Source organism: Apteryx mantelli, chromosome 8, assembly GCF_036417845.1.
Source record: "Apteryx mantelli isolate bAptMan1 chromosome 8, bAptMan1.hap1, whole genome shotgun sequence".
Lineage (NCBI taxonomy): Eukaryota > Metazoa > Chordata > Aves > Apterygiformes > Apterygidae > Apteryx > Apteryx mantelli.
In genome coordinates, this window is record NC_089985.1 from 36,362,120 (window position 1) to 36,388,085 (window position 25,966).

The window sequence follows — 25,966 nt, forward strand, 5'->3', positions numbered from 1 at the left end:
AATGCTAAAGTCCAGCTTAACCATTATAGTATATTTAATGAAATCGAATGGGTGGGATTTAGTTCTCAGGTTCCTGCTATCCACTAGATTAATTAAGAAAATGTATTGCTTTTCTGCATTGCCAGTTTCTCATCTAGCATGTTTTTTATTAACAGTGTGACAGCAAGGGAAAACACTGGTTGCACTGCAACATAGATTGTTTAGAAAATGAGCATCTCGATATCTTGCATTCTTGTAACCATTGTTCTTCCCTCTCCTTTATCTTTTTGTTTGATACAAATTCCATCTTCCTGTGTATCTGTAAAGCACTATATACAATCACAGCACTATATATATATATATATATAAAAAAACACAAAACAACAGTAGCAGCAATGATACTTAGTTTCTTGGCATTTCTATTAGATGGGTCTGATATGGAAGACTAAATATTCTAAAACATTTTTTGATAAAATAATCAAGTTAAATGTTGCATGTAATCTCAAATTAATGCATTACTTTTCTGTAGAATCATGTCTATGTTGTTAATTAGATTTCTAGGACTGAGCTCTTCTCACATGCTGAGGTTTGACAGGCCATTGAGCCAGTTCAACAGCTCACTGATGCCAGAAGGAGGAGATGCATAGATTGTACTGAGCTTCAGAATTGTTTCACAGCCCCCCAAAAAAGAAAAAAAAAGAAAATCAGGTTGATTTCTAATTGGCTGGATGTTTTTCCATGGGAATCATGTTCAGTGGTCATCATAGGTCTAGGTTTAGTGGTATAAAGCTCTGATCCTTGACCAGCAGATCTATAACTATTAGACAGGATATCGAGCAGCCTAATTACTTGGAGATAGTACTGAACTAGGAGACAGCGGGAGCAGGCTTCTCTTCCTGGTGCTGCCCTGAACCTACTGTTACTGCGAGAGTCACTTCTCTCTCGCTTCCTGTTTTACTCTCAGGCTCTGTTCATTGCATCCATTTCAATTGCAAGGTCTCCTTGCCAGGACTGGTTTGTTCTCTGTGTCTCCGTGCACGTAACAAGTGTTTGATGTAGGCGCCATGAGATGGCATCCGCAAGGGAGAGCTTAAATCCAGGAAGGCAAGCATACAAAGAGTTGGAAAAAAGTAGACAATCTAAGTTTTAAACCTACCTGCATTTTTATGTATGTGTCTGCCTTTTTTTTAGTATAGGTTTAGTACTATGATTACACCAGTGTGGTTTTATGAAGCAATTGTCCTTGATGCCGCTGAGTTACGCTGGTTCTACAGAACAACAGGGAGATGAACCCTGTTGCATGTAACATGAGAAATGTCTTAATTGTATGTCCAAAAGTAGTTGGGGGGAAAAATCCTAATTAAATACGTCTAGTGGTTCACATGCCTTTGGGGGTATCACCTCAGCCTCAGATGTTGTGCAGTTAGATCTGGGGGGATGTTGCAAAACTAGAATCTAATCATACATTGGCTCTTAGGTGACAAATCCTGAGGGGGCTAATAATGAGATTGATCTGTCTTGGGGATATTCATTAACAAGATCATCATCTGTAATGAGATTATCCTGCCATCAGATAAAGTCATGATCAGTTCATGCTGTGATGAGAAAGTCCTCAAAAGTAATTAACCATGGAGGTGCAACAGGGTAACTATGGAGTGGCAGAAGGCCGAGCAACGGTCTGGATTCAAAGCTGTGTTCCTAGTGTCCTGCAGTGCTGTTTTAAGAAGGGACCAGAGGAAACAGTTCTCCAAAGGCTGTGTTGTAACACTGGTCATGTCATTTTAAGCAGTTGTTCAGCATGACTTTCAGGAACAAATGCTTGTAACTAGTATGAGACTATAATCACTCAATAACTATTATTCATTTGGCTTCATATGTTTGATGTCAGAAGGAACAGAAGACATTGAGATTGTTAGACACACCGATCATCACAGTTACTGTATGAAGCAAGCAATATGCAGTTACATCACAGGATTTCCTCACTGTTGGTTATCTAGAGCTCTAATATTTGCATAATGTAGTGGAGAAATGACAGGAAATGTAGTCTTTTTATTTCCTGGGGAATAGGGAAGTCAGGAGGAATAAGCTTCCAAATGGCTTAACTTAAGATCACTGTATCATGTTCAGGTTTTTCTTTTAATTCCAATCTTCATCAGACATATTCTTGGCTACATAAAAATCTTTCCAACAGTTTCCCAAACTTTTTCTAAGACTGAACAAAGATGTTCTTCTATCCAGTACTAGGCTTTCATGCAATGCAAAGGAATGAAAAACAGGGTACCTTTAACTCTTGTCAAGCCAGAATCAGGTTAGACTTGTAATAATGGGACAGATATTTGATTCATAGGTTAAAATCAACCGCCTTATTATGTAGCTAGGTAGCTTCCATATGTATGTTTCATGAGTAGCATGTTTTAATGATTGCCAAAGGGACAAAACAGGAATAAGACAATGAAAAACACTTCACAGCTTTTCTGAGTATTTAAAGTACTTCTCATTCATTTAATCAGTTTGGCAAAGAATTTCCACAAAAGTTCTTGTAATTTCATGTTCAGGGACTATTTATTAGTTTGTACAGAAAAAGATGATGTCAAGCCTAAGGCTTCCAAAATATATGTTAGTGAGTTTTAGATGAGATATTACACCTCGTATTCCAAGATTTAAGGGAAATCTCTGATTACTATGATTTAAGAGGTTTCTTGCATCTTGCTTTGCAACATCTGGTTCTGGACACAATCACAAGACACCATAATAAATTAAGTAGCTCCATGACCTCTTTATCTGCTGCATAGGTTGTTTCAGTTACATGAAAGTATGATCTTCCTATAGCTTTTTTTTCTGCTGTCTAGGATACTTTGCTTAATTTTTTTATTCTAGCTTGTTTGCCCAACAGATCTTGGATGAAATTGTGTATCTGCAGGGACTAAGTATGATTTAAAAGAATAGCTTCCAAAGTTGTTGTATCTACTAAATATCTGTGTAAGTATGTGTGCTATGATCCTTATATTTCTGTGGTTTTCAAGCCTCATTAAAGCTGGTTTTCTGATAACCTGAAGATCTCCATACAATGTAGAACTGATGCTCCACAATATTTACAGGTTGAGAATACTTTTTAAGGTGTGTTCTTAAGAAGTAAAAGATGTCTAGATTTTTTTATTGAGACTTAGGTAATTCTATATCTGCTCTGCTTTGTTTTCTGGGAAATCAGTTGTTCTGATGCAGCCAAATCTGTCTGTCTCTCCTCTGATCTATCTAATCATGCTTTTTATTAGAGAAAGAGAGTCAGGAAGTCAGTAAATTTACTCTGAATTTGCAACATTTTGATCAAAAGCTGGATATGGACAATAATTAAAAAAAAATTTAAGCTGCTTGTAGCATTTTAGTAGGACAAATATTTAAGAGTTAATTATTTCACTGTTGATTGTCAGTATAGAAAATCCCAGCTAAATTATTTTACCTAGGATGGCTTGATTAAAGTTTGTTTACTTCTCTTGGGCAGTTTCCCTGTGATTTATGAAAGGTTATGATTTTAGGCCTATGAACAAAGAAATGACTTCTTTATTGGGTCTTTGCTGCAGGAGGAAGGTGAAGAGGGAACTCAGGATCAGTAGAAGAGCTAATGAAATGTAGATTAAGATCTTACAGAGAAATTGGAAGGAAAGAGGACAACCTCCACAACTACAGGGATTATTTTTAACAGGACTAGTTAAGAATGCAAAGTCAGTTGTTTTGTTGTTTTAATTATTGGCAATGGTACAAAGAAATGAACCTGTTAAGTACTAGGTTTCATGTCTGCTTTGAGAGAAACCTGCTGAAAACCTCAAAATTTATTATACCAGTTTTTTTAGTAATGAGGAAGAGAATTCTTTCAATACCTTAGAAATCTAACTAGTCCAGTGCAAACAAGTAGCTATCCCATATGAGCATCTCTAGACTTGTTTTGGCTGTCACTGATAAGCATCAGAGTATTTATGAAGTATTTTATTTACAAATAAAGAGAGAACTTCCTAGATTCCTTGGGATTTTCTACTTTTTCTATTGCTTTCTGATAAAAAGCATATTTTTCTGACCTGCCTCAAGATCAAAACCTATAATCCCAGAAAGGCAAAATATAAGACGCTGCTGTTGTATGTGTCTTCTTCACCACCAGAAGCCATCTGGATATTGCTTTGAAATAGATGGATTATGGATAAAGTTATCAGAAGGGATTAGTGCGATTAGAAAGACATTAATCCTGTCAAGAAGTAATGGTCAAGTATTAATAACCAACAGTTGTTCCTAGAATCATGTTTGTTTTTATTCCTCCCTCACCCTCCCTTGCATTCTCATTTCATAATTGCATGCCACAGAAAAGACCTTCCTAAGCAAGTTCTCCCAGTGAGGCTGGGAAGCTCCTCTAGCAGCTACATTAGAGATGATTATATTACAGTTGAGCAGCATGAAAGTGAAGTGCTGGCTTCACTAATGCTGCTTGATCATGCAGGCAGGCTCTTGTTTACCTTTTTGTCAAGGTCAGGTCCTTCAAGTTTCAACATGGTAATAATCTCCATTTCCATAGCACCAGCCATTCAATCATCTTAAAATGCTTTTCTAATATAACCATCTATCATGTAGGAAGGTGGTATTTCCATTTTACTGACAAGGAAACAGAGAAAATAAGACGCTTACTTAAAGATAAACAATTTGCAGTGAAGGAACATATGCCTGAAGTGATCTTTGCATTGGGAAGGACCATCAGCCTTTTCCTCACCTGAGCCCAGCTATATCTGCTTTTGTGACAGGCTGCTCCACTTCTCTGGAGGTACCTTTCTGGAGCAGTTTGCAGCAATGAAAATAGGAGACTTTTCAATAATGACAGAGAGATGAGAAACTTTCTCTGGCTCTTTCTATGGTATGATGCTTGATTTTGTTTTCAGGCTCCAGAGGAGTTAAAATGATTTAAGGTGGTGAGAAAGAGGGATCAGAATAACTTTTGCTTTCCAGGATAAATACTCTTCTGCTTTCTTCTCAAATGACAGCATATCCACAGAGCCAGATACCTCCAGCCCTCACTGGCATGACTGTGATAAAGAAGTCTACTGCTCTCAATACATGCCATATGAGAGTGCCTGTCTCTGCGCCACCCTTCATGCCTCCCCTGCTTAACGTGCTAGGTTATAGTTCGGGTTTTTTTGCCTCCAGATGCTATGCCACACTGCACAGCAAAAATGCCTCATGCCCAGGCATGAGCAAGCACAGCTGGCTAGCACATCTCTTGATCTGTGCCTGTAATACATATTACAGACAATAAAGTGTCATGTTGGTTGAAAGCCAATGCCACCTTGCAGCTCCAGTCCCATCTACCCACTTCTAAGTGATACCCAGACCTCCCATGTGCCATGACACATTTGCAAAGGAAGATAAAACCCTGCAGTACTCCATGTTGACACCTCAGACTAAGCTGGATCAGGTTTTTGTTGTGCACCTGTAGAAGGATGGCCCATTTGTATAGATAACCACTTTTTCAGTGCATCACTGTGTGCAGTCCACATAGGCAGTAAAATGACATCTAGGCTCTCTGTGAGTTTTTCTTGGACTCCAATAGTTTGCAGAATACCAGCATATTAACAGGCTTCTGTTGATCTGAACACAGCTAAGGAACTATCATAATCTGCAAAAAGCTTGTAATCAGTTGAATGACCCCAATGTCATCCCAAAAGTTTGCATAGTATTACAGCTGGATTTGCAAAGGAACCAAGAAGTCTAGATTCCTGCTGAAAGTCCAAGGGGCTACAAAGGCTCATCTCCTTTGAAAATCAGATAATAGGAAGCATTTTTAAAGTTCAGTTATCTTGGTATAGATGAAAATAAAGTGTCTATGTACAATAAAAACAAATGCAAAAGGTGGTAGCTGTTTTACAACTAGGAGTACTGCAGCAGTTTCTATAATGGTTACGTTATCAGCTATAAGTAGCACATCAAATGCGAATTAATTTTTCAGAGAAGCTCAGTATACCGCTATTTTACAAAAGAGAGTGCAATCTCAAAGGTGACAAGCATTGTGGAAAATCTGGCCCTTGATCTTCAAATTACAACAGATGAACAGTAAGTCAGAAGATCTAGCTGTCTGTAACATGCTGGTTGCAGAGATGGTATTTAATTTTACAGCTAGGCTGCTGGAAAAAAAACTGAAACAAGTAAATCGACATTTCTAGTACACCGTAACATACAGCTTTTGAAATCTTTTTTAACTAATGCTTAATAAAATAGTATGAGTTTTATTTTTACCCCAGATGTTGAGGTCTCCTTTTCCTTATTTTCTAACAATTGTAAGCATTCATGAGAAATGGACATGCATTGCCCGAATCCTGCCAGGAACTCGCATCATGCATTGGCTTTACTTAGTGTGCTATAGGAAATCTGTTCTCGTGGAGTAAAGTAAACAGGCAGGACTTTGTTCAGCTCATGGTGAAGATCAGTGTCCAATGACTATCCCAACACTGCTCCCTCCCAAACTGTCCAATATGTGGGGCTACTGCAATACATCTATGAATGCTGGAAGGAATGAACAGCAACCTTTGATCACTGAGAGATAAAGGAGATCTGAGAGTGTGTAGTATAGCGTATCCAGGCTCATTTGTTGACTTTAGCTGGTCTAATAAAAAAAATATTTCCTAAATCCAAAGGTCAGGATGCAAACGAAAACAAATTATCTCTTAAACACGGACATGCAGCTTCATATCTGTAGAAAGGGTGGAAAGAACCAGGGATCTTAATAACATTTGACTTTTTGTTTTGTCAGTTCTTTCAACTGTTTTTAGATTAAGAAAAGAACAAAAGGATTTGGAACACAAATTTGAATTATAAACAAATGTCAGATTTATTCAACTGTTTATAGTTTACAGATGTTTCTGTCCTTAGGAAACAGAGGAAATACAGCCAGCCCCTCAAGCTTCATATGCCATTACAGTTTCTTTTAAAAAACACTTTAGATAAGTATTTTAGAGCACTTAGGAGACTACAGAAAGATTCTGTTAGGCCTACCAATTACTCATACCCAATTTGTAATCACTTTGGTACTTTCCATACTCATTCACTTTGTCAGCATAGATGTCTATTGCACATCATTAGGTCCCTACCAACACTTCCTAAATATTGTGAACTGAATTGGTCCAATTTTGTCATTATGACGTGTAACTCTGCAACATGTCACATTTTCTTTAAACAGTTTGTACCTCTACGTTACACAAGTAAGAGAAAACACTAGAAGACACTAGAAGGATAAAAAGGAGCCATTATGGGATCTGACCATTAGACTCTACATGTCTAAACGCAGCTAACTACAGCATGGATAATGAAGTGAAACCTGTGAAGATGTCTGAGGCACTGAGCAGGGTTTCATAATATGGTTTCCTATGAAGGTAGAATGGAATTTTCTTCTATAAGCTCAGGCAATCTCAAAACAGCATTTGGAGAATTTTCGGGGTAATCTGAGATGAGTTCTGCAATATAATAGATAAGGATAATATAAAGTAATATAATTGTGTCAGGTCAGATTGTCCTCTGACTAGTTCTTCTTACCCTTGGCTAATCCTTCCCTTTCACTTTCATTCAAGTACAGTTTTGCTTTTCACTTTGTAAGTAAATATATTTATCCCTTCTAGTCATCCCTTTAAAGACTCGCATCTCTAGACTGACTTTCCCCTCAATAAAGACTGTAGCTAACATATCCTAGGAAAGGGCTAACAGCTTGTTCTCTATTATTATTTAGGTAACAATGATACACATGACATAATTCAGAAATGGGAAGTTATATGCACTTTATGTTATCATTCAGATACCACACAGATTTTCCCATACTAACCCAGCAGAGCGTTTACCCTCCTCTGTTGGGGAAGATCTGTTCCTAGCTGCCAGTATTTTTCTATTGGTAAGATAATATAGGTAAATTAGAGAAAAAAATCCAGATTCTAACAGTGTGAAGAAAAAGCCCTGGGTTTCTAGCAGCAATTTAATTATAGGGGAAGATACTGCTGCTTTGGAGACATTATCAAATATTGTTCTGAGTAGGATCTTCAGAGAGCCACAGGCAGCATTCTGCAGCTGCTCTTCAACACCTCGCTAGGTAATACAGCACTTAAATGATTGCACTTGATTATGCCCCAGTTTGGCAGCTTGTGTAAGCATAACAGAAGTGACTGGTATTTAGGAAATAACGACTGGAGGGAAGCGTTTAACTTATACATAGCATAAAAGACCCAAGCCAAAACTGAGCAGAGGCTTAGGTTATCTACACTTTCCCAGTCAATCTTCATTCAAATTATGTGAATTTGTCAAGACAACATAGAAAGCAATCTCTCAGCACCAGGAATGGATTAGAAGCAACAGCACTGCACATATTGTCATTCGTGTAAAACCAGGATTATTGAGTGAATGAATTCTGGCTGGTCTCTTGGTCTGAATTTAATCATAAATGAGAAAAAGACAAATTGCACAGCCTTTTAGAGATTTGTATTTCCGTTCTGAATGGATGCTATAATGACCATATCAGGCACTGATTTATATTCATGGCAGAAGATTTAAATTTCAAATGTCAGTACCAGCCTCAGACTGTTTGAGTCAAATTTTTCATCCCTAGCAAACTGTAAGCTCATGTAGTAAAACAGACAAATAATCTCCAGTCTGTGGTGTGTTATCAGTTTCCTCCACAGCTGACAGCAAGCAAAGCAGTGTGTGACAGAATTTACCCAAGCTAATGGTTTATCTCACAACATCTTTTTAACCAGACCCTAAACTCAAAGACTATGCTCTTGCTGTGAAGTTATTTAGGGCACGTCTGCACAGATGATTGCAGACAGCCATGAGCTTGAGCTCTCTTTGCTCTGAGCTGCCAAGACTGGTCCGGAAGCCATATAGCCACATTAGCCCTTTGCATGTGAGCTTGGGCGCAAAGCCACGCTAATGCAGCTGTATGGCTTCCAGCATGGAGCTGGCATGTGTCTGCCAAGCTTGGTTCATGGGCTAAGTGTCCCCACATCTGCTTGCACACAGCGTATCTCCACATCCTTTTACAGAGTTTATACAATTATCAACTCTTCAAATTTAATTAATGAGTCCTGAAAGGCAAAATTCAATGCAGCACAGTAGAGCTGAACAACAACAGAATCCCATTAAAACAGAAAGACAAAGAAAGAACAGTATTTTTCATTAGTGGGATGTTAAAATGCCAACGCTTTCCCCCAACAAGAGCGCTGAGAAGAAACATTATACGGAGAAAAAAGGTACTTTAATGGAGTAGTTTCCTAATTAAATACTAGGTTTTAACAGCATGAGTAAGAATGAGCCAGTCAAGAATCCGAGCAGAAGGATAAGGGATTACCAGAACTGATGGTACTATAGACAGGAATCCCCTTAAAGGAGGACAGTTCTTATATTTAGCATATCATATTTGATTCAGCCAACAAAAACCCAACAGTATCAATATTTTACTCCTCTCCCCAAACAAACCCTCAGCTAAATATTAATTTTTATTAGCGTATGTTTGTTTGTATCAGGCACAGCATACCCAGAGGAATGAGCTTTATAATTTATCAAAATCCAGGTCAACTCAGTTGAGGAAACAGTCTTTTTTAAACAGATTTTGCACATGGAAAAGGATCAAATCTCTGTTGTGCATTTCTTAAATATCTAGAAAACTGTTAATGGTAAATAAAACCCCCCTCTAATAATTAGTTCTAAGGTTAAATGAAACAAACTTCTCTCTCTAAAAGCAATATTCATTGGGGTTACAAGCATGTTCAAAGCAAATCTAAGGCAGCTAGATAGTTAAATTCTGTCCTGACAATTCTTTCCCACAAGTAGTCTCACTGCTCACTACTAATAATAGTCTTGGAAATCTAGGCCATATATTTATCACCAGATAAAAAACTTAATCACATAAACAAGAGGGTGTTGAAGTAAGGGATCCAGTTTTCTATTACCTATATAGAAATACATTTGAAATAAATACAGAGAACTGAATAGTTAAAATTTTCAGCTGGTGTAATCTGTGTAACTCTGGTTTTAGTTGGCTTTTCTGAAGAAACATGGCTTATGCAGTCAGGCTGTGTGTGTGTGGGGGGGGGGGGGGCTTGCTAATAACATCTTAATTCATTCTTCTGTCAAATGATCCAGAGGGGGTGGATGTCTCAGAAGGAGAGAATTAAGTTCCTGTAAGGTCTGTGAAACTATACGGCCAAATACAGGTCAGAAACCATCTGTGTGCTTCTAGTACTATCTTGATGCAAGAACCCATGGGCTGCAAGCCCTGTCTCCTCCCCAGCTTGCCTTATAGATCTGCAGCACACATTTTGCAATTCATCTTGGAAGATGCATGATGTCTGATGAATGTGATGTATTCTACATGCACAGTGAGCTCTACGGCATGCACACTGTGGAGCCAGACTTCCTCCACTACAGAGTTGTTGGCACATGTGCATTTTGAACAGAAAAGGAGACTCAAACTTCCTTTCTGGGGTAAATGCTACAGTGCAAGCTCTCTGCCTGCTAGAAAGAACCCATGCTGAAAAGAAGCATTATAAATGCCTCAGCAGTGGTAAATTTTTCAGTCACTGTTGTTTCTTCAAAACATCAGTCACAACAAGATGTGAAGTTGTAGATAACCAGGTTTCAGTAACAGCCTCCTCAAATACTTCTTTAGTCAATGCAGTTATGCTTATTAAAAACCAAAGTCCTGGCCCGCTGGAATTAGCTCAGTATGAAACTGTAACACGAGGTGAAGATCACAGGGCAGGGAAAGGGCCCAAGAACAAAGACGCCCCGAAGGGAGCCAACAGCACATGAGTTACTGTGCAGCAACTGCCAGCGTACCTGGCCTGCGTTCAAGCCAGGCCTTGTGGATTATCACTGCTGGCACAGGGAATATTTCGCCAGAGTGTTTGTATTATCTTTCGCAAAGGTGAGATGATATTGATGGGAAACTTGAGTGTTTGCTTCTCTGCCAGCTTTTTTGCTTAGTGTGGAGCACAAAGACATTGACATTATATTTAATTGTTTCAAGCACTCAGAATCTGAGAAATCAAAAGGTTGCCCAGATTTCCCAGACAATCACTTTTTCTTGACTGCATTAACTGCAGGTGAGGGATACATGTGACAACATGAAGGTTATAAGTACGTATAATCAAAGGGAGTAGAGATTTTCTTATTTGATGGGAGGGTAATACTGTGTTAGAAAATGCCTGAGACAGCCTCTGAAATGGAGAAGTCCTTACTGTACTTAAATGACTGTAAACACCTCTGTAACCATTCGCGTTTCCTTAGTCTTCTAGACAGAGCCATCTCCTGGCTAACGGGTGTAATACAGCATCGAGCCTCCCCATGCCAAGGAATTGCTTAGACAGAAAGAAATGTGACTTAACAAATTTGAGTACCTTGGACCAGCTGATCAGCAGATGCAGATCAGCATATCTGAGTATCTGGACTCGTGCTTTTTTAAACATATCAGAAGATTCCATGAAGGATGCACTGAAAGAGGATGCGCTTCTGTCACTGCCAAGTCTGTGTGTGCTTACTTGAAAAACTAAGTTATTTGCTGAAGTATTTTGAAAATAATGGAGAAACTATATTTGTTATTATTTGCACTGCAGCAGTTGTCAAATGAGGCCTCTGCCCCAAAAAGTAGAAGTCAAGGAACTTTAGCTCTTCTGCAGCAGATCTTTCACACTTGTTGAGGCGATCCCCTTGTCCAGCTGCTGTAAGAGCTCAGGCAGAGTCTGTGCATGCGTGGAAATTCAGATTTGGCTCCTGCTCTCTCTGTGCTTTCTTAATATTCCCATTCCCAGGTTTAAAAATAGTACCATATGTGTATACACATAATAAGCACTGTATATCTGGTAACAGTAGGATCTAAAATTTGACCTTGTAACATTCCCCTAGTGAGTATTCCCAGGACAGATTACAAACTCTGTCAGACTATTTCTTACCATATCTTATTCACATTCTATATTATATTTTCAAACCTGGCATGTATTTCTCAAAAAGTCTGGACCCTTCTTTCTAATGTTTTCACATCATGAGTAGTAAACTTAAATAGACACATATGATCTATTTAATTCCAAGCATATACAGGGCTTGGTCTTGCTCCATGACAACGCTGGCAACTAAAAAATTAGGCCAACAGTCTCAGAGAGGAAGATCCATTTCCTCTGAAATATAAACTATTTTATGATTCTATTCCTTATCTTCTTCCCTTTAAACTGCCTCAAAAAAATGATTTTGTAATAACTTGCCCATTCTGCATTATTTTCTAATTTCAGTATATTCACATTGTGGTTCCAGAAGAGTCTTAACTGCATTTTTTAAACTTAAGAATTTTAATATTTAAGCATTGTTTCTATCCATCTTGTGATGCAAGTCTTTTCTCAATTTCCTTGATACTGTACAGAATAATAAAACAAGGGAAGACCTTTAGAGTAGCTTTCTTTTGGTGCACTGTCTGGCTGTATGGTCTCTCTTCAAAAATATTTATTTTGCATGCGCGCACACACCCACCCACACTAAGGAAAGTGACAGATGCTGTTAGTTCAAGCTTTATCGCACTTTTCTACTAGTACATTCACCATCCTGACCTGGAACTACTACTAGAGTGAGATTTTTTGTGTCTTCTCAATCCTTAAGGCAAAAGCAAATAAACAGTGGTCATGTGGAACCGAGGTGCCCTATGATCTAAAAGGCCAGCTGACTGGAATGACCGAGAATTTTGCAAATTCCAGTGTTTTATGGATTCTCACAATGGACAGTGATCAGCTTTTTCTTTCAGGGTCATGGTGGTGGTGTGAACCCTCTGGTAAGAAAACTGACTTACACTGTGGGCTCCACACTAGTGCAAGCAATGATAAGTCTGTTGTACAGAGAGACAGACTCACACTGTCTTGCAAGGACAGGTAATCCCTTTGAAGATCCCATCACTAAGTTTCTTCTCATTCTTCCTCAGAGGGTGGAGTTCATCCTTTCTAACAGTACAGCCCAGAGATTCGCTCCTGAGGCATCCATAGATAACCTACAGCTACTACAGGCTGTGTCAGAGCAACTTTTCACCAGGGTGCTGCTTCTCCTCCTGACACCTCTAATAAAAAGTGGGGATCGAAAGAACTGTAAATTTTAGGAAAGCATATGTGACTTAGCTCCAACCCTGTTCTGTCCTTACTACATCACTTCCTCATGTGAGATTCTTGTTTTCCTTGGAAAATTGCTTTGACATCTCAAAAAAAATCTCTACATATGTTGTCTTGATTTTCTCTAACTGCATGGAACAGAACCAAGACCTAGACCCTTAATTCTGTCACCAATGAAAGTGGTGCTGTTCTACCTTTAACGCAATAAGGAATCACCAAAATACACAGGAGGAAAGCTGTGGCAAGTGTTGCAAATCACCCAGTCAGACCAGTATGTATTTAGTATAAATGAGTGATCTGCTATTAATATTTATGTGTGGAAAAGCCTGTTACACATATAATACACAAGTATGAAAGGCATGCTAACAGCTTATTTTCTTTAGTATTATTTCCAGTGTTCACTGCAACACATATATTTAGCTGTGTTGCCCTCTACATACTGCATTGTATTGCACGTTCGCCTATACTGACTGGTGCACTGGAGGTAAAGGCATCCAATGTAAGCTTACATAACACTATTCTAATATTCAAATAGATGCTAACTTATCTAGTTTCCCCTACAAGTACTTCTTCCCTCTAAAATATATTCCAGTGGAAAAAAACAAACAAAATATTGTTTGAGGTTTGAAAACCCAGTTCTTCCTTATGACTTGTCTAATTTATTTTAGTATGCCTTGCTGAAGGTCTTATCTGAGCCACCTAGCTAGTACTGCTGTCAAAGATTCATACCTAGTTTAAAAAGTCTATTCTTACTTCCAGTTACTTTCTGCCAAAACCAAAAGTTCTCCCATTTTGCTGAAGCTGTTTTTACTTCACAGTGATATTTAAAGTGAAATAGAGACACTGTAAGAAAAACAACATATACACCTAATACCAGTCATTGAAAAGTATATTGCATTCCTGGAAAGAGACAAAAATAATATTTCAAGAACATAACCTACCCTGTATTACATTTTAAAAAGTGATTTATGAGTCTGATTTTCAATGTGCTTACATTCCAGCTGAAGTCAGACATGTATTTTTTCAGTGGACTTGTTTTTTTCCCCCCCAATATTCATCATAATGCAGCAAATCTCTCAAAATACTGCAGAAGATTATAAATTAATGGTGCCATTTCATCATATTTGTATGATGTATTATTTCAATTAGTTTGATTTAAGGGAGGCTTTTTTGGTATGCTGCTTGTCTTTAAGCAAATACTACCCATATGAGGTATTGTGGCAAAATGTTCCCATTGATTAAAAAATATTCAAAGCTCTATTATAAATGTGAATGTGCAGCTGTCAGTAGTGGTCTTGGCGCTTTGATATTAACTCAGTTAAAATCAAAATAGTGGTCATGATATGCCTTATTTAGGAAACATCAAAAGTTATTGGAACAATCATTGTCCTCTCTTACCTTGAGACAACCAGTGGGAGAATCAACATTTTCAGCATCCTCATCAGTAATTCACCAGGGAACTGGAAATAACTAATTTCCTATAAATACAGGCAGAGATGTTTATTGTTTTAAGATAAAGAATATCTGTCTTCTTAAGTTCTGCAGCAGCTGTGGATCAAGTGATACGATCAGATAATATTTGTGAAATCTGCAACTCCGGTATACAAGGTGGCAAAGATGGTAGGCTTTAAAAGATTGCTTTAAAACTAATTAGATGACATTCTGTGTTGTAATTCAACAAAAACAAACTGCATTGTTCATCCCTTTGCAAAAGTAGGAAAAAATGAAATATGCCATCTCTTGAGGACTACTGTTATGAAGCTCCTCCATATAATCCCTTCATTCTGCATTCTGCCTGTTTTGCTAGATGTGTATGAAGCTACAGCTTGGACACAAAAAAATTTCAGACTGAGGTTAGTGGTAGTAGAACACAGAATGGTTTTAGTTATCACATTTACTTAGTGCCATATTTTTTCAATTGAGATTTATATTTTCTGCTGAGAAAACGCATTCAGCAATGCATGTTGCCGTGTCTGTCTAGTCTGTTAGACTAATAGAGCAGTAAGAAATGAGTATCTGCAAAGAGATTAGCTGGAGTATGGTGGAGGAGAAATCCCCAAGCGACTTTAATAACATGGTCTATAATGATGGGAAATCCCAAACTGGTTAACGTGAAATACCATTGGCATAATACAAACACCTGTACCACTGTATATCTGTAGGTTAAAATTATTCCCAGTCTTCTGTTAAGACATACATGTTCCAAACTAATGTAAAATCTGATGGAATATATCGTGCTACCAGTTTTTAACAGGCAATATTCTAAACATATCTATTACAGGCTATGTTTCATCCAGTTTAAACACTCGGTATTATTATCCATACCTGCAACATTAAAAAGTGGTTATGCCAGACTTACTAGGTATCTTAAAGATTGGAACCTTACGACTTTGCAGTACTTATGGTTTGAAAATGTGCGAAAGGACTCAAAGGAACAGTGAAGATTACAGTAAAAGTTTTAACAAATACACATACATGTTTTTTATCTGGAAAAGTCCATCCTGAAGTTCCTCAAGTTGCTAAGGCCTTTAGTTAAGTAAGTAGGGTATTTTCTCCGCAGCGACACTCCGTCGCGCCACACGTACCTGCTGAGAGAGCCGCCTCGTCCTCAGGAAGAATCCAAGAAGACAGCCCACCGTGACCGACAGCACCGAGAGAATGAGCAAACCGTTTCTTTTACAGACATCCTTGACCCGAGCGAGGATTGCATCGAAAGCCACTGCCATGCTGCCCTCGGTGCTCTTCGGGGAAGATTCAGCATCCCACGGGGCGAGAACTGGCCGGCTCCTCCCGCTGGATGGGACCGCTCTGGCTCTGCACAGATCAGATCAAAGCGCTCCCAGCGCTGCGTCGCCGGCCTGCAAGGTCACCCCTCTGCCAATAGCCACCAAGCAAGCAGCTGGCGTTATTGTTCCAAACTAATACCGACAATCCTATTACCGAATACATCATTAAGAACCTGGAAGGAGATTAGGGAGCTCTGGAAAACTGGAACAGAAGGCAGTAGTATGGCTGAAAGCAGCCTGCTTCCAAAGTGACCATTGGGGAAGAAAGGTAATGGTTGAGCGCATTCCCCCGTATTCCCAGTTTGGGGTCCGAACAGCCAAACCTGAGGGAACAGTGGGCGTTATGCCTTTAAAGTGCTAAAAGCAATGTTACCGCATAGCTCCTCTAAAGGGCAGCGCAGGTTGGATTTGGAGCTGGACTATCACAACAGGGCGAGCTAGGTGAAACTGGGCTTCATTAAATAAAGCAGGCTTGTTTTTTTTTTGTTCTTAGTAAATAGGGATATAAAAACTGAAATGGGTAGAATAAGAGGCATAGATCAAACAGAAATTAACACTATCCTGGGACCTACAAGGACGCTCCCCGGCATTTGGTATTTATTGTCCGGGAAGTGAAATGATTTCACTTTTTCCTCCTCCCACTATGTTGATTAGAGTAGGGCCAATTTACTTTCAGAGGATTATCAGACTAAGCCGCATGGATTGCTTTCCTTTCCTTCGCTGTGCCTGCACTCGCTCCAAACACTGATTTTTCTGCTAATGAACATCTGATAAAAATACACGACTGTAACTATTCACTACACCACTTTTTCTTACGGAAACGTTACCGTTGTGTCTGGGTTAGCATTCTAGCATTATTCAGTATTTCTATGGAAAATATTCCATACTCTGGAATAGATTCGGGTATTTATCCTACTGTGTTTTTATACCGTATGTGTGAGCAAGTGCTCGTGTGCGGGCAGAAAAGCGCATGAGAAACTAAAATGTTTTCCTCAGGAGGCTCTGGCTGCTGTACGGTCAATGAGCCATGCGGGCACTCCCCAGGAAAATGGGAGAGAAGAAAATTCCAGGTTCTACGTGCTGAACGAGTAAGAGAGCTGTCCCAGGGAGACGGTTTAATCGCCTACAATGGCGTTAGCGCAGATGTCAGCGTGCCGCGAGGCACCGCGGCTGTTGGGAGCCGGCGCTGCGCTGCCGCCCGGGGCGACCGCGTGAGGGAGCGACGCTGCGCGGCGCTGCTCGCCCGGGGGCGTTGGGCGCCGAGCAGCCGCGTGAGGGAGCCGCCGAGCCGGGGCAGCCGCGGCGGAGGCGGTGCGGCCCCTGGGCGGGCGGGCGGCAGCGCGGGGCGGGGCACGCGGGCATCATGGCGGCGCAGCGGCTGCTGCTGAGGCGGGCGGCGGCGGCGGAGCCGCGCGCGCGGCGGGGCTACGGCAGCGGCGGCGGCGCCGAGTACCTGCACCGCAGCCTCGTGCCCACCATGCACTACCAGAAGAGCCTGCCCAGGTACCGCGGGGCGCCCGCCCGGCCCCCTCGGCGCCGGCCCGCGGCGGGGGGAGGGGGCTCCGCGGCGGCGGGGCCGCGGTAAGGGCTCGCCGCGACCGTTGCTGAGGGGGGCGCGCGCGCGGGCGGCCCTGGGGAGTGGAGCGGAGCGGAGCGGAGCGGAGGGGAAAGGGAAGGAGAGGAAGCTCCCCGTCGCCCTCCGGCGTAGCCGCGTCCAGTGTGTCCTCTCTTACTTCGCTGCGAGCCCTTTTCATAAATCCCAGCCGAGGAATCCTTAAAAAAAAAACAACCCGAACACCACAGCTGTGGCTATAGCACCGCTGCCGTCGAAACATCTCGTGAGGTAACTTCCGTGGGCGTAATAGGATTATTTTATTCTGGGAGAAAGTTTTCAGGCTGAGAGAAAGGTTACAAAGACATGGGTTAGAAAACCTGTTCAGGACCTAGCAGTGAGGTCTGGATGCAGAAGGTGGCTGCCAAGCTAAACGTTGTTTCTGTTGTTAAATTTTCTTCCTTGAAACAATTTCTGTCTTTCTGTATTGCCTGGAAGGTACTGAAACTTTTCATTGTAGTTACAAGTTGTTCCAGTTAGCTTTTCACCCTGTTTTTCTTACCGAAGGAACTTTATGCAGGGATGATGTATGTCCATCTATTCCCTTTCTTCCCCTCCTCCTCTTCCACAAGTAATTTGTAAGCCCTTTGGTTAATATGGGGTGTTACAAAGGATAGGAAAGAGAGACTAATGTGTAAGAAATGGGTCTTCATTAGTACTACTGCTCATAAAGTGTGCATCTCTCCCTTTTCCCCTTCCTTCAGGCTGCCCGTTCCCAAACTAGAAGATACAATAAGGAGATACCTGAATGCCCAAAAACCTCTTTTAAATGATGACCAGTTCAGGTATGGACAAACAAAATACACATATTGCAGTATCATTTGCTGCTTCAAAGCAGTGTTGAATATCAAAGATATGACTTGTGACAGCCTTTTGCCTGGTTTATTGATTGCTTTAGAAAAACAGAAGAACTTGCTCGTCACTTTGAAAAAGGAATTGGAAGACAGCTGCATGAGCAACTAGTTGCACAAGACAATCAGAACAAGCATACTAGTTACATCACAGGTATGTTGGCCTACAGGATAAAGAAGAAGTCTTCAGATCGTCATGCTTGGTAACAGACAGTTCATAGTGCCAGAAATAAAGCAGGTTGAAGTTCAAGCTGTCTGTTGCATAAACTTGGAATAACAAGCTGTGAAGACTACCTGTGACAGTATTTGACCAAATTATGAGTGCCTCTCTGGTGGACAGAAGACTGCACTTCTTGTAATCTTTATATACCAGAATTCTGCAGGACAGTCTACTGTTGTTAAAAAGAATCCTGATCCTAAAGACTTTTTTTTTCATTTTTAAATAAAGAATTTTAAAGCCACTAGCAAAATATAGTAAAATGCTGTGGGATAAAAACAATGGAAAGGAGTGGTGAACCACAGTCCTAATACTTTTTTTTACAAATTGATTACCCAGAAATATATTTCTGTAATATGATTACTTTGTTGAAAACAGAATTTCTCTATGGCATATAGTATTATTTTTAGTTTGTTCATTTGTAGTGGAACATCATGCATTCTGCGGTGCCTTTGCAAATGGGAAAATAGTTAAAATCACTGTGGAATTCTTATGTTAAAATATCTTTTTTTAAGGGTAGAGTTTTTAAGTGTAGGATGGACAGCTTTGTAGGAATATTCTGTAACCATAGTTTCTTGAGAAAATCATCTCATAATGCTGGTATAAGAGATTGATATTGAAGAAAGTATTTTTTCATGACGTACTGTATTTAAATTTGAGTTTGCAGTGGTTATCTTTTTTTTTTCTTTTTTTCATTGCTATTTATGTTTAGGTTAATAGAGGAGCTTAACTCTAGTAACTCCTTTAAGGAAACTACAGCAATTTCCTTCAAATAATTTCAAGTTATTTAGCAAGAAAACTGAACTTTGGGAGGCAGAAGAGGACAGTGCTCCAAACTTATAAAATCTACAAAACCTATTCTTTTAAAGAGCAAGAAAATGAGAGAGACAGAAAGAGAAAGATGAGAATAAAGAAAAACAAATTAAACATAATGAAGGTCAGAAAATGGAGACAGAGAAAGAATGGAAAGAGTGAAAGAAAAGAAGAAGTAAGCATATAGGTTTAGGTTAGTGATTTTTATTTATTGTTGCTTCCGCTGACTTCCAAATGCAAATATCTGCTTACGAAGGTATTGGATAAGTAGCAACAGAGGTGGAAATGTTTAGATACCTATGCAAGTAATAGTTTACATGTTGTCCAGCTAATGCACTTCTATCCTTGGTATCTACTGACAATACCCGGAAGGGTGTTAGCTTAATAAATTGCCCAGCAACCACAAATCCTGTAGAAAATATCACATTATTTCATGTAAGCTGCTGTTCAGTTTATTAGCTTATATTTTCCTTTCACTTTGAACAGTATCTGGGGTTCTAACTGGTGACTGTATGGTGTTTATCAACAATAACGAGCATGCTACTTTGTGTCAGAGAACTACAGAGTGTTTGCCTTTCCCTCCCGCCCCCTCCACTGGCCTTATGAAAGACCTGTTCCACTTGAAATTGGTTGCTGGGGCTGTGTACGGTTGCCTCCACCCTGGACTCTAAAGTCCAAGGTTAAAAGATTATATGATGGTGAGGCATGTGGTTATAAAACTGTAGAGGGATGGCAAATGTTCACCTGTGAGGATTTGGAATTAAAATTGTGATTTAGGTTCATGAGTCCCCAGTAGCCTTCTTACACCCCATCTGGAAGTTTCTACTTGGGACTGATCCAGGATTAGAAAAATTAATACCTTAGCTGTCATGAGAGGAAATCTGAGTGCACTTGCTTTGTTTGTCTGCTTCTAGTCAGTGCTTAATACCATGACTTACTGAGTGTAAAGTTCTTAATGATGATGAAATAGGAGGTACTTTAAAAATCCCTTAGCTTCCTATACCTCCTGGATTTTTGTTTACTCATAGACTAGTGTGATTGCATTCTAGAGCTATGGTTAACTCACTTGGTTATGGCAAGCACACATCCTTTGGGTCACATTCATGCTTCTTGATATGCTGACAGGCCACATGATGAAATGAGACTGTTTAGAAGACCTGCAGGTATCAAATGCAATACTTCTTTCTGAAGCCTGCTCTCGCCCTGGAACAATAACCTGGAGGTCCCCTCTAACCTCTTCTTACTGCCAGCTTTAAAGCTGGCAATGCATTACCCAATGGTAATGTATTGGTATCAAGAGCTCTGTTCAGTGCTGATCGTTCTAGTGGATAGAAAGAGGAAGGAGGTGAAAATGCGAGACAGCAAATATAGATGGAAGAATGCTGCCAAGAATGAGAGGAATAAGAAGGACAAACAGTGAGGGAGACACTGGATCAGAAATAGAGGTGGTCCTAAAGAGAAGCATGCCTCAGTGACAAGGTACTGCAGAAATTAATAGCTTAAGTGTAAAGGTATTTTCCACTCTAAATGTGAGGTGTGCACCAAAATCAGTGTGCCGAGGGCTCCATTTTATATTGGGGGAGTTATGGCTCATCGCTGAGACCTATAGAAAACATGGAAATTGGCCCTCATTGCTAGTGACATTGACACTCTTGACATGGATTGTTCCAAATATGATATTTTTGCAGTTAACCAATCGTTCCTCTCTTAATAATTGGAGGTTGAGAGAGCCCTTGGGGGAATTATTGCATTGTTTGTGCTGTTCTTATGCACTTCAATAGGTATGCACTATTGTCACTGTTGGGGGCAGGATATCGACCATATGAACCTCTTGTCTGACTCGGTAAGCTGCTTTTGTGTTCTGACTTATTTCTCAACTCTGTTTTCAGGTCCCTGGTTTGATATGTACTTGAAAGCTCGTGAACCTGTTGTTTTGAATTTTAATGCATTTATGTCTTTTCATCCTGATCCAAAATCTGAATACAATGATCAGCTCATACGAGCTACAAACATGACTGTTTCTGCTTTACGTTTTATGAAGACCTTCAGGGCTGGTTATCTAGAACCAGAGGTTTTTCACCTCAATCCAAAAAAAAGTGACACTGAGCTCTTCAAAAAATTAATTCGATTTGTGCCTTCTTCTCTTTCTTGGTTTGGTGCCTACATGGTCAATGCATACCCCCTAGATATGTCTCAGTACTTCAGGCTTTTCAATTCAACGCGCCTGCCTAAACTCAACAGAGATGAGCTTTATATAGATGAAAAGGCAAAGCATTTACTGGTACTGAGAAATGGGAATTTTTATGTATTTGATGTTATTGATAGAGATGGAAATATGCTGAAGCCTTCAGAAATACAAGCACACTTGAAATACATCCTCAGTGACAACAGTCCAACCCCAGCCTTCCCTCTTGGGTATCTCTCCAGTGAAAACCGAGATACATGGGCATTGCTGAGAAAGAATCTATTGGACAATGGCAATGAAGAAGCTCTTCAAAAAGTAGACTCTGCTGTCTTTTGTTTAAGTTTAGATGATTTTCCTGTTAAAGACTTTGTGCACTTGTCCCACACTATGTTGCACGGAGATGCTGCTAACCGCTGGTACGACAAATCCTTTAATCTTATCATAACTAAAGATGGCACCGCTGGAGTTAATTTTGAACATTCCTGGGGAGACGGTGTGGCTGTGCTCAGATTCCAGAATGAGGTTTTTAAAGATAGCGTTGGAGAGCCAGCTGTCAGCCCCCAGTCCCAGCCTGCTTCAGTAGACTCTTCTGGAGCAGTACGGAGACTTGACTTCAAGCTGAATGATGCCTTAAAAGCGGGAATTACCAAAGCCAAACAGAATTTTGATTCTACTGTAGAAGCACTTACTCTTGATATGATTCAGTTCCAAAAAGGGGGCAAGGACCTTCTAAAGCAGAAGAAGGTAAGTCCAGATGCTGTGGCTCAGCTTGCCTTCCAGATGGCTTTCCTTCGACAATACAATCAGACTGTTGCTACATATGAATCTTGCAGCACTGCAGCTTTCAAACATGGTCGTACAGAAACTATACGTCCTGCCTCTATCCATACAAAGAAATGTTCGGAGGCTTTTGTCAAAGAACCATCCAAACATAGCACAGAAGAGCTTCAGAAGATGATTATGGAGTGTTCAGAATACCATGGCCGTTTGACAAAAGAAGCTGCTATGGGTAAGTAGGAATATATAGAACACGAGCTTTTGCACTGAAGTGTCTGCTTAAGTTGCAGTAAAAGTTTATCTTGCAACTAAATAATTTAATCTTGATGGAGGTCTGATGCTGAGTAGACTTTCTAGCATGAACAGTAGCAGAAGGTTCCAGTTCAAAATGTGTTCTGTATGACCCGTTTCTTGATGGAGGAGAATGCCTCCGTGCTCTCACTTTACTATTACATGTCTAGATTTTTTCTGTACCTTAATTTCTCTTTTTATAGCAACTTGGCTATTTGAAGCATTGATTAATACTTAGTGTGCCGTACTCTGCAAGGCAACCAAGAACTTTATTTTTATGACTAAAGAGTTGCTATGCTATCCCCTGCAGGCAGATAAAGGTTTTAAAAACTTCCAAACCAAACTGATTCTTTGGCTGTGCTACTCTTGGTATTTTTCTATTTTTTTCCTTTGAATTGCCCTTCCCAGAAGCAAAACTTATATCTTTTCAGTAAAATCAGTAAGACTACTGAACATTACCCCATAGCATCTAAAATGTGCCTCCTTTGTTGATAAAATATCCTCTTCCTCTTTAGATTCATAAATGTAGGGAAGGCCTTTCTCTCTCTGACTTGTCTTAACCTGAAAACATTCAGGTGAAAAAACTGAATATACTTAATTGAAGGATGTGATGTATTATTAAAATCTTTAATGTTGTGCTTTTATTTACTATCATGATTGCTGGTCAAGGGCTAGCAATAAAACAGGTAGCCCTAAGACAGGGCTCATTCCCTCGCATAGGTGTACTAAAAGTGCAGATGTCTTGATTCTGTAAAATGTTTCTGCTAAGTTAAACAAAAGCTGTTCTACAGACCTTCTCTTGGCTTTGTGACTTAAAAGCAATGTGATGTCTAAGTAACGGAGTTCACTTCCCACAAAAATTAGTGATATCTCTAATAATTGTTACTTTATTTCTACAGGTCAGGGATTTGACCGACATCTCTTTGGCTTGCGCTGCTTAGCCTTATCCAAAGGTACTTCATTACCTGATTTCTACCAAGACCAAGCCTATGCTCGGCTTAATCACAACATCATTTCTACAAGCACATTGGTTAGCCCAGCTGTGCAATTAGGAGGGTTTGGTCCAGTCGTGCCTGATGGCTTTGGAGTAGGATATCAAGTACATGGTGATTGGATAGGCTGCAATGTTTCCTCTTACCCAGCTAGGAATGCGAAAGAATTCCTCCAGTGTATATACAAGTCACTGGAAGATATCTTTAATGTTTTAAAGGGCAAAAAGATAAGTAGTTAGACATAAAATGGTTGGAGCACTTTACAGTTGCAGAATGAAATGCAGACTATGTCTGAATGCCAGTACATAGTAATCAGGGTTCAATGTGGCTGAAACTGCCCAGCTTAATTCATTTATCTACATTGAATGTGGGTACTGTGTAGATTCATTTTGAAATTTTTATCTATTTTGAAGAAATCAAGTACAGACCTTGGATGCATGTTTCAGGAAATACTTAATTTTGACATTGCAAATATTTGTAACAGACCATCATGTGCTCTTAAAATACATTATTTAAAATACAAAGCAATAATTATGATGTTTAAGAACTTGAACAGCTGTGCTTCATGAGTTTCAGGCAGACAACAGCACTGTAAAAACCACTCTTAAACTGTTTGGTTTTAGAATAATATCTGCAACTGTTAAAATGTGAAAGAGGAATGGTAACATTTGCACTTCTGCAGTAAGTTTGCTTACTAACTTGTCACACTTATTTTTCTCTCTAAACTTGAATCAGTGTCAGACTCATTGTGCCTAAACTGCTTGGAGCCTTTCTGATGTAGCAACTTTGAGAAACAAAAATTGAAGTGTGAGGCTTTAAGTAACCTGGAACCACCAATTATGTTGATAAACCATCTGGAAAGACTGTGTTGTAATAAAGCTATCTATTAATAACCACAAAGTTATTTTATTGCCATATCAAAGTAGGCAATACGGGTAATCTCTTGTATCAATAGCTTCTTTCTTATAAGGGGTGTATAAGGGTTGAAAAGAACTTCATTGAAAGCATGCTGCAATGTTCACTGTCCCCTTCCATACGTGAAAGTCTGTCCAATAACCTGCTGTTTTTGTTTTGCTACTTAAACCTGTGCTCTTGTACCTTAATCAAACAAATTCACTGAACTTCAGCTTTTGTTCCCCCCCCCCCCAAATTTTCTCCTACTGTGGAAAAGGAATCCTCAACAGAAACATTTTCCTTTATTTTCTCCATGCTCTTGAACTTGACTTCTCTTGTAATCTGAGTATTGATATCATTTATTGTAGCAAACGCCAAAGTTCTAGTGCTCAGAGATGCATAGCTAATGCTTTGGGGCTTGCTGCAGAAGTTCCAAAGACTAAGGAGAGCTCAAGCCTAGACATGAGTAAAACTTAGTGGTGCTGGGAATGAGGTGAAACTGATGCAGACACATTCCTGGTGCGCTGTTCACAACTGGGGATCTGCTAGCTACAAGGAGGACTAGCAGCAAAAGGCGAGGGGACCTTTGCCAGTCAGAAGCCAAGTTTCTCAAAGGAGCTGGGATTCCAGCACAGATGCCCTTCACATGGGAAGCTGCCTTTTGCACAGAATTCATTATGGTATGTACAACTTGAACTCCTTTGCCTTTTGAACCTTAATGACTTCCACTTTGTTTTTCTTCGGGGAAGATGAATCTCTCCGCAGCTAAATAGCACAGCGGTGCTTGCTTCTGCAGCCAATGTTTTAAATAACTGCATTAATTTTACAGTACCTAAAGCTGTCTTTCAGCACAGTCCACTGTGCCCTAGACAGGCAAACATATTAGCAGAATATAAAGTCCAAGCATGGAGGTACAGTGTGACTAATGAGGTTCAAAGGCCCAGAAATTTACTTGCCTTTATTCCTTTGGATATGTCAACTTCCAGATTCTCCTAGTGTCTCTTCTTTAGCACAGTAAGCATAAGCAATACCATATCTTGAAGTATGCACTGCAAGTGCTAGGAAGGAGAGGGGCATGCTTTAAATATTTAAGCCAGAGGCTTGTAAAGTTTTCCTAGTCAGGGCTGTTTTCTCTGCACCCTGTGATATGCTATTTTAGTTTAACTGAAAAGGATTATTTAAAAAAAATTTTTTAAACTTACCATGACTGTCCTTGCATTCTATTTCCTTCATTCCCCAAAACCTTTGAACTAAATTCAGTAAAGACTTTTTTTTTTAACATGAGAACAACTAGCAAGATTGTGAAAGCACTTGCCATTAAGTAGAAAGTCTGTCTGCAACTAGACATGAGTATGGTTTACCTAATGACATATTCAAAAAGGTAGCTGTTACATCTTCTGAAAATCAAGTTGTATATA

General features: G+C 39.8%; 2 protein-coding genes across 2 annotated transcripts in view; one reads left to right on the forward strand and one right to left on the reverse strand.

Annotated features, from left to right (window-relative positions):
* The window catches only part of SLC1A7 (solute carrier family 1 member 7), a 57,590-nt gene extending 41,672 nt beyond the window's left edge, over positions 1-15,918 (reverse strand). Inside the window, exons 1-2 of the mRNA XM_067300493.1 lie at positions 15,716-15,918; positions 14,529-14,608 (exon numbers count right to left, since the gene is read on the reverse strand). Of these exons, the coding sequence (XP_067156594.1) occupies positions 14,529-14,608; positions 15,716-15,856 (221 nt within the window). The 5' untranslated portion in view covers positions 15,857-15,918. The remainder of the gene's footprint in view (positions 1-14,528; positions 14,609-15,715) is intronic.
* A 1,361-nt stretch (positions 15,919-17,279) lies between these two features.
* On the forward strand, positions 17,280-24,547 carry CPT2 (carnitine palmitoyltransferase 2). The gene is made up of 5 exons (XM_067301271.1): positions 17,280-17,419; positions 18,233-18,313; positions 18,427-18,533; positions 21,299-22,603; positions 23,562-24,547. Exons 1-5 carry the CDS (start codon positions 17,280-17,282, stop codon positions 23,891-23,893), a joined length of 1,965 nt encoding a protein of 654 aa, XP_067157372.1. The 3' UTR covers positions 23,894-24,547.
* Positions 24,548-25,966: the final 1,419 nt, after the last annotated feature.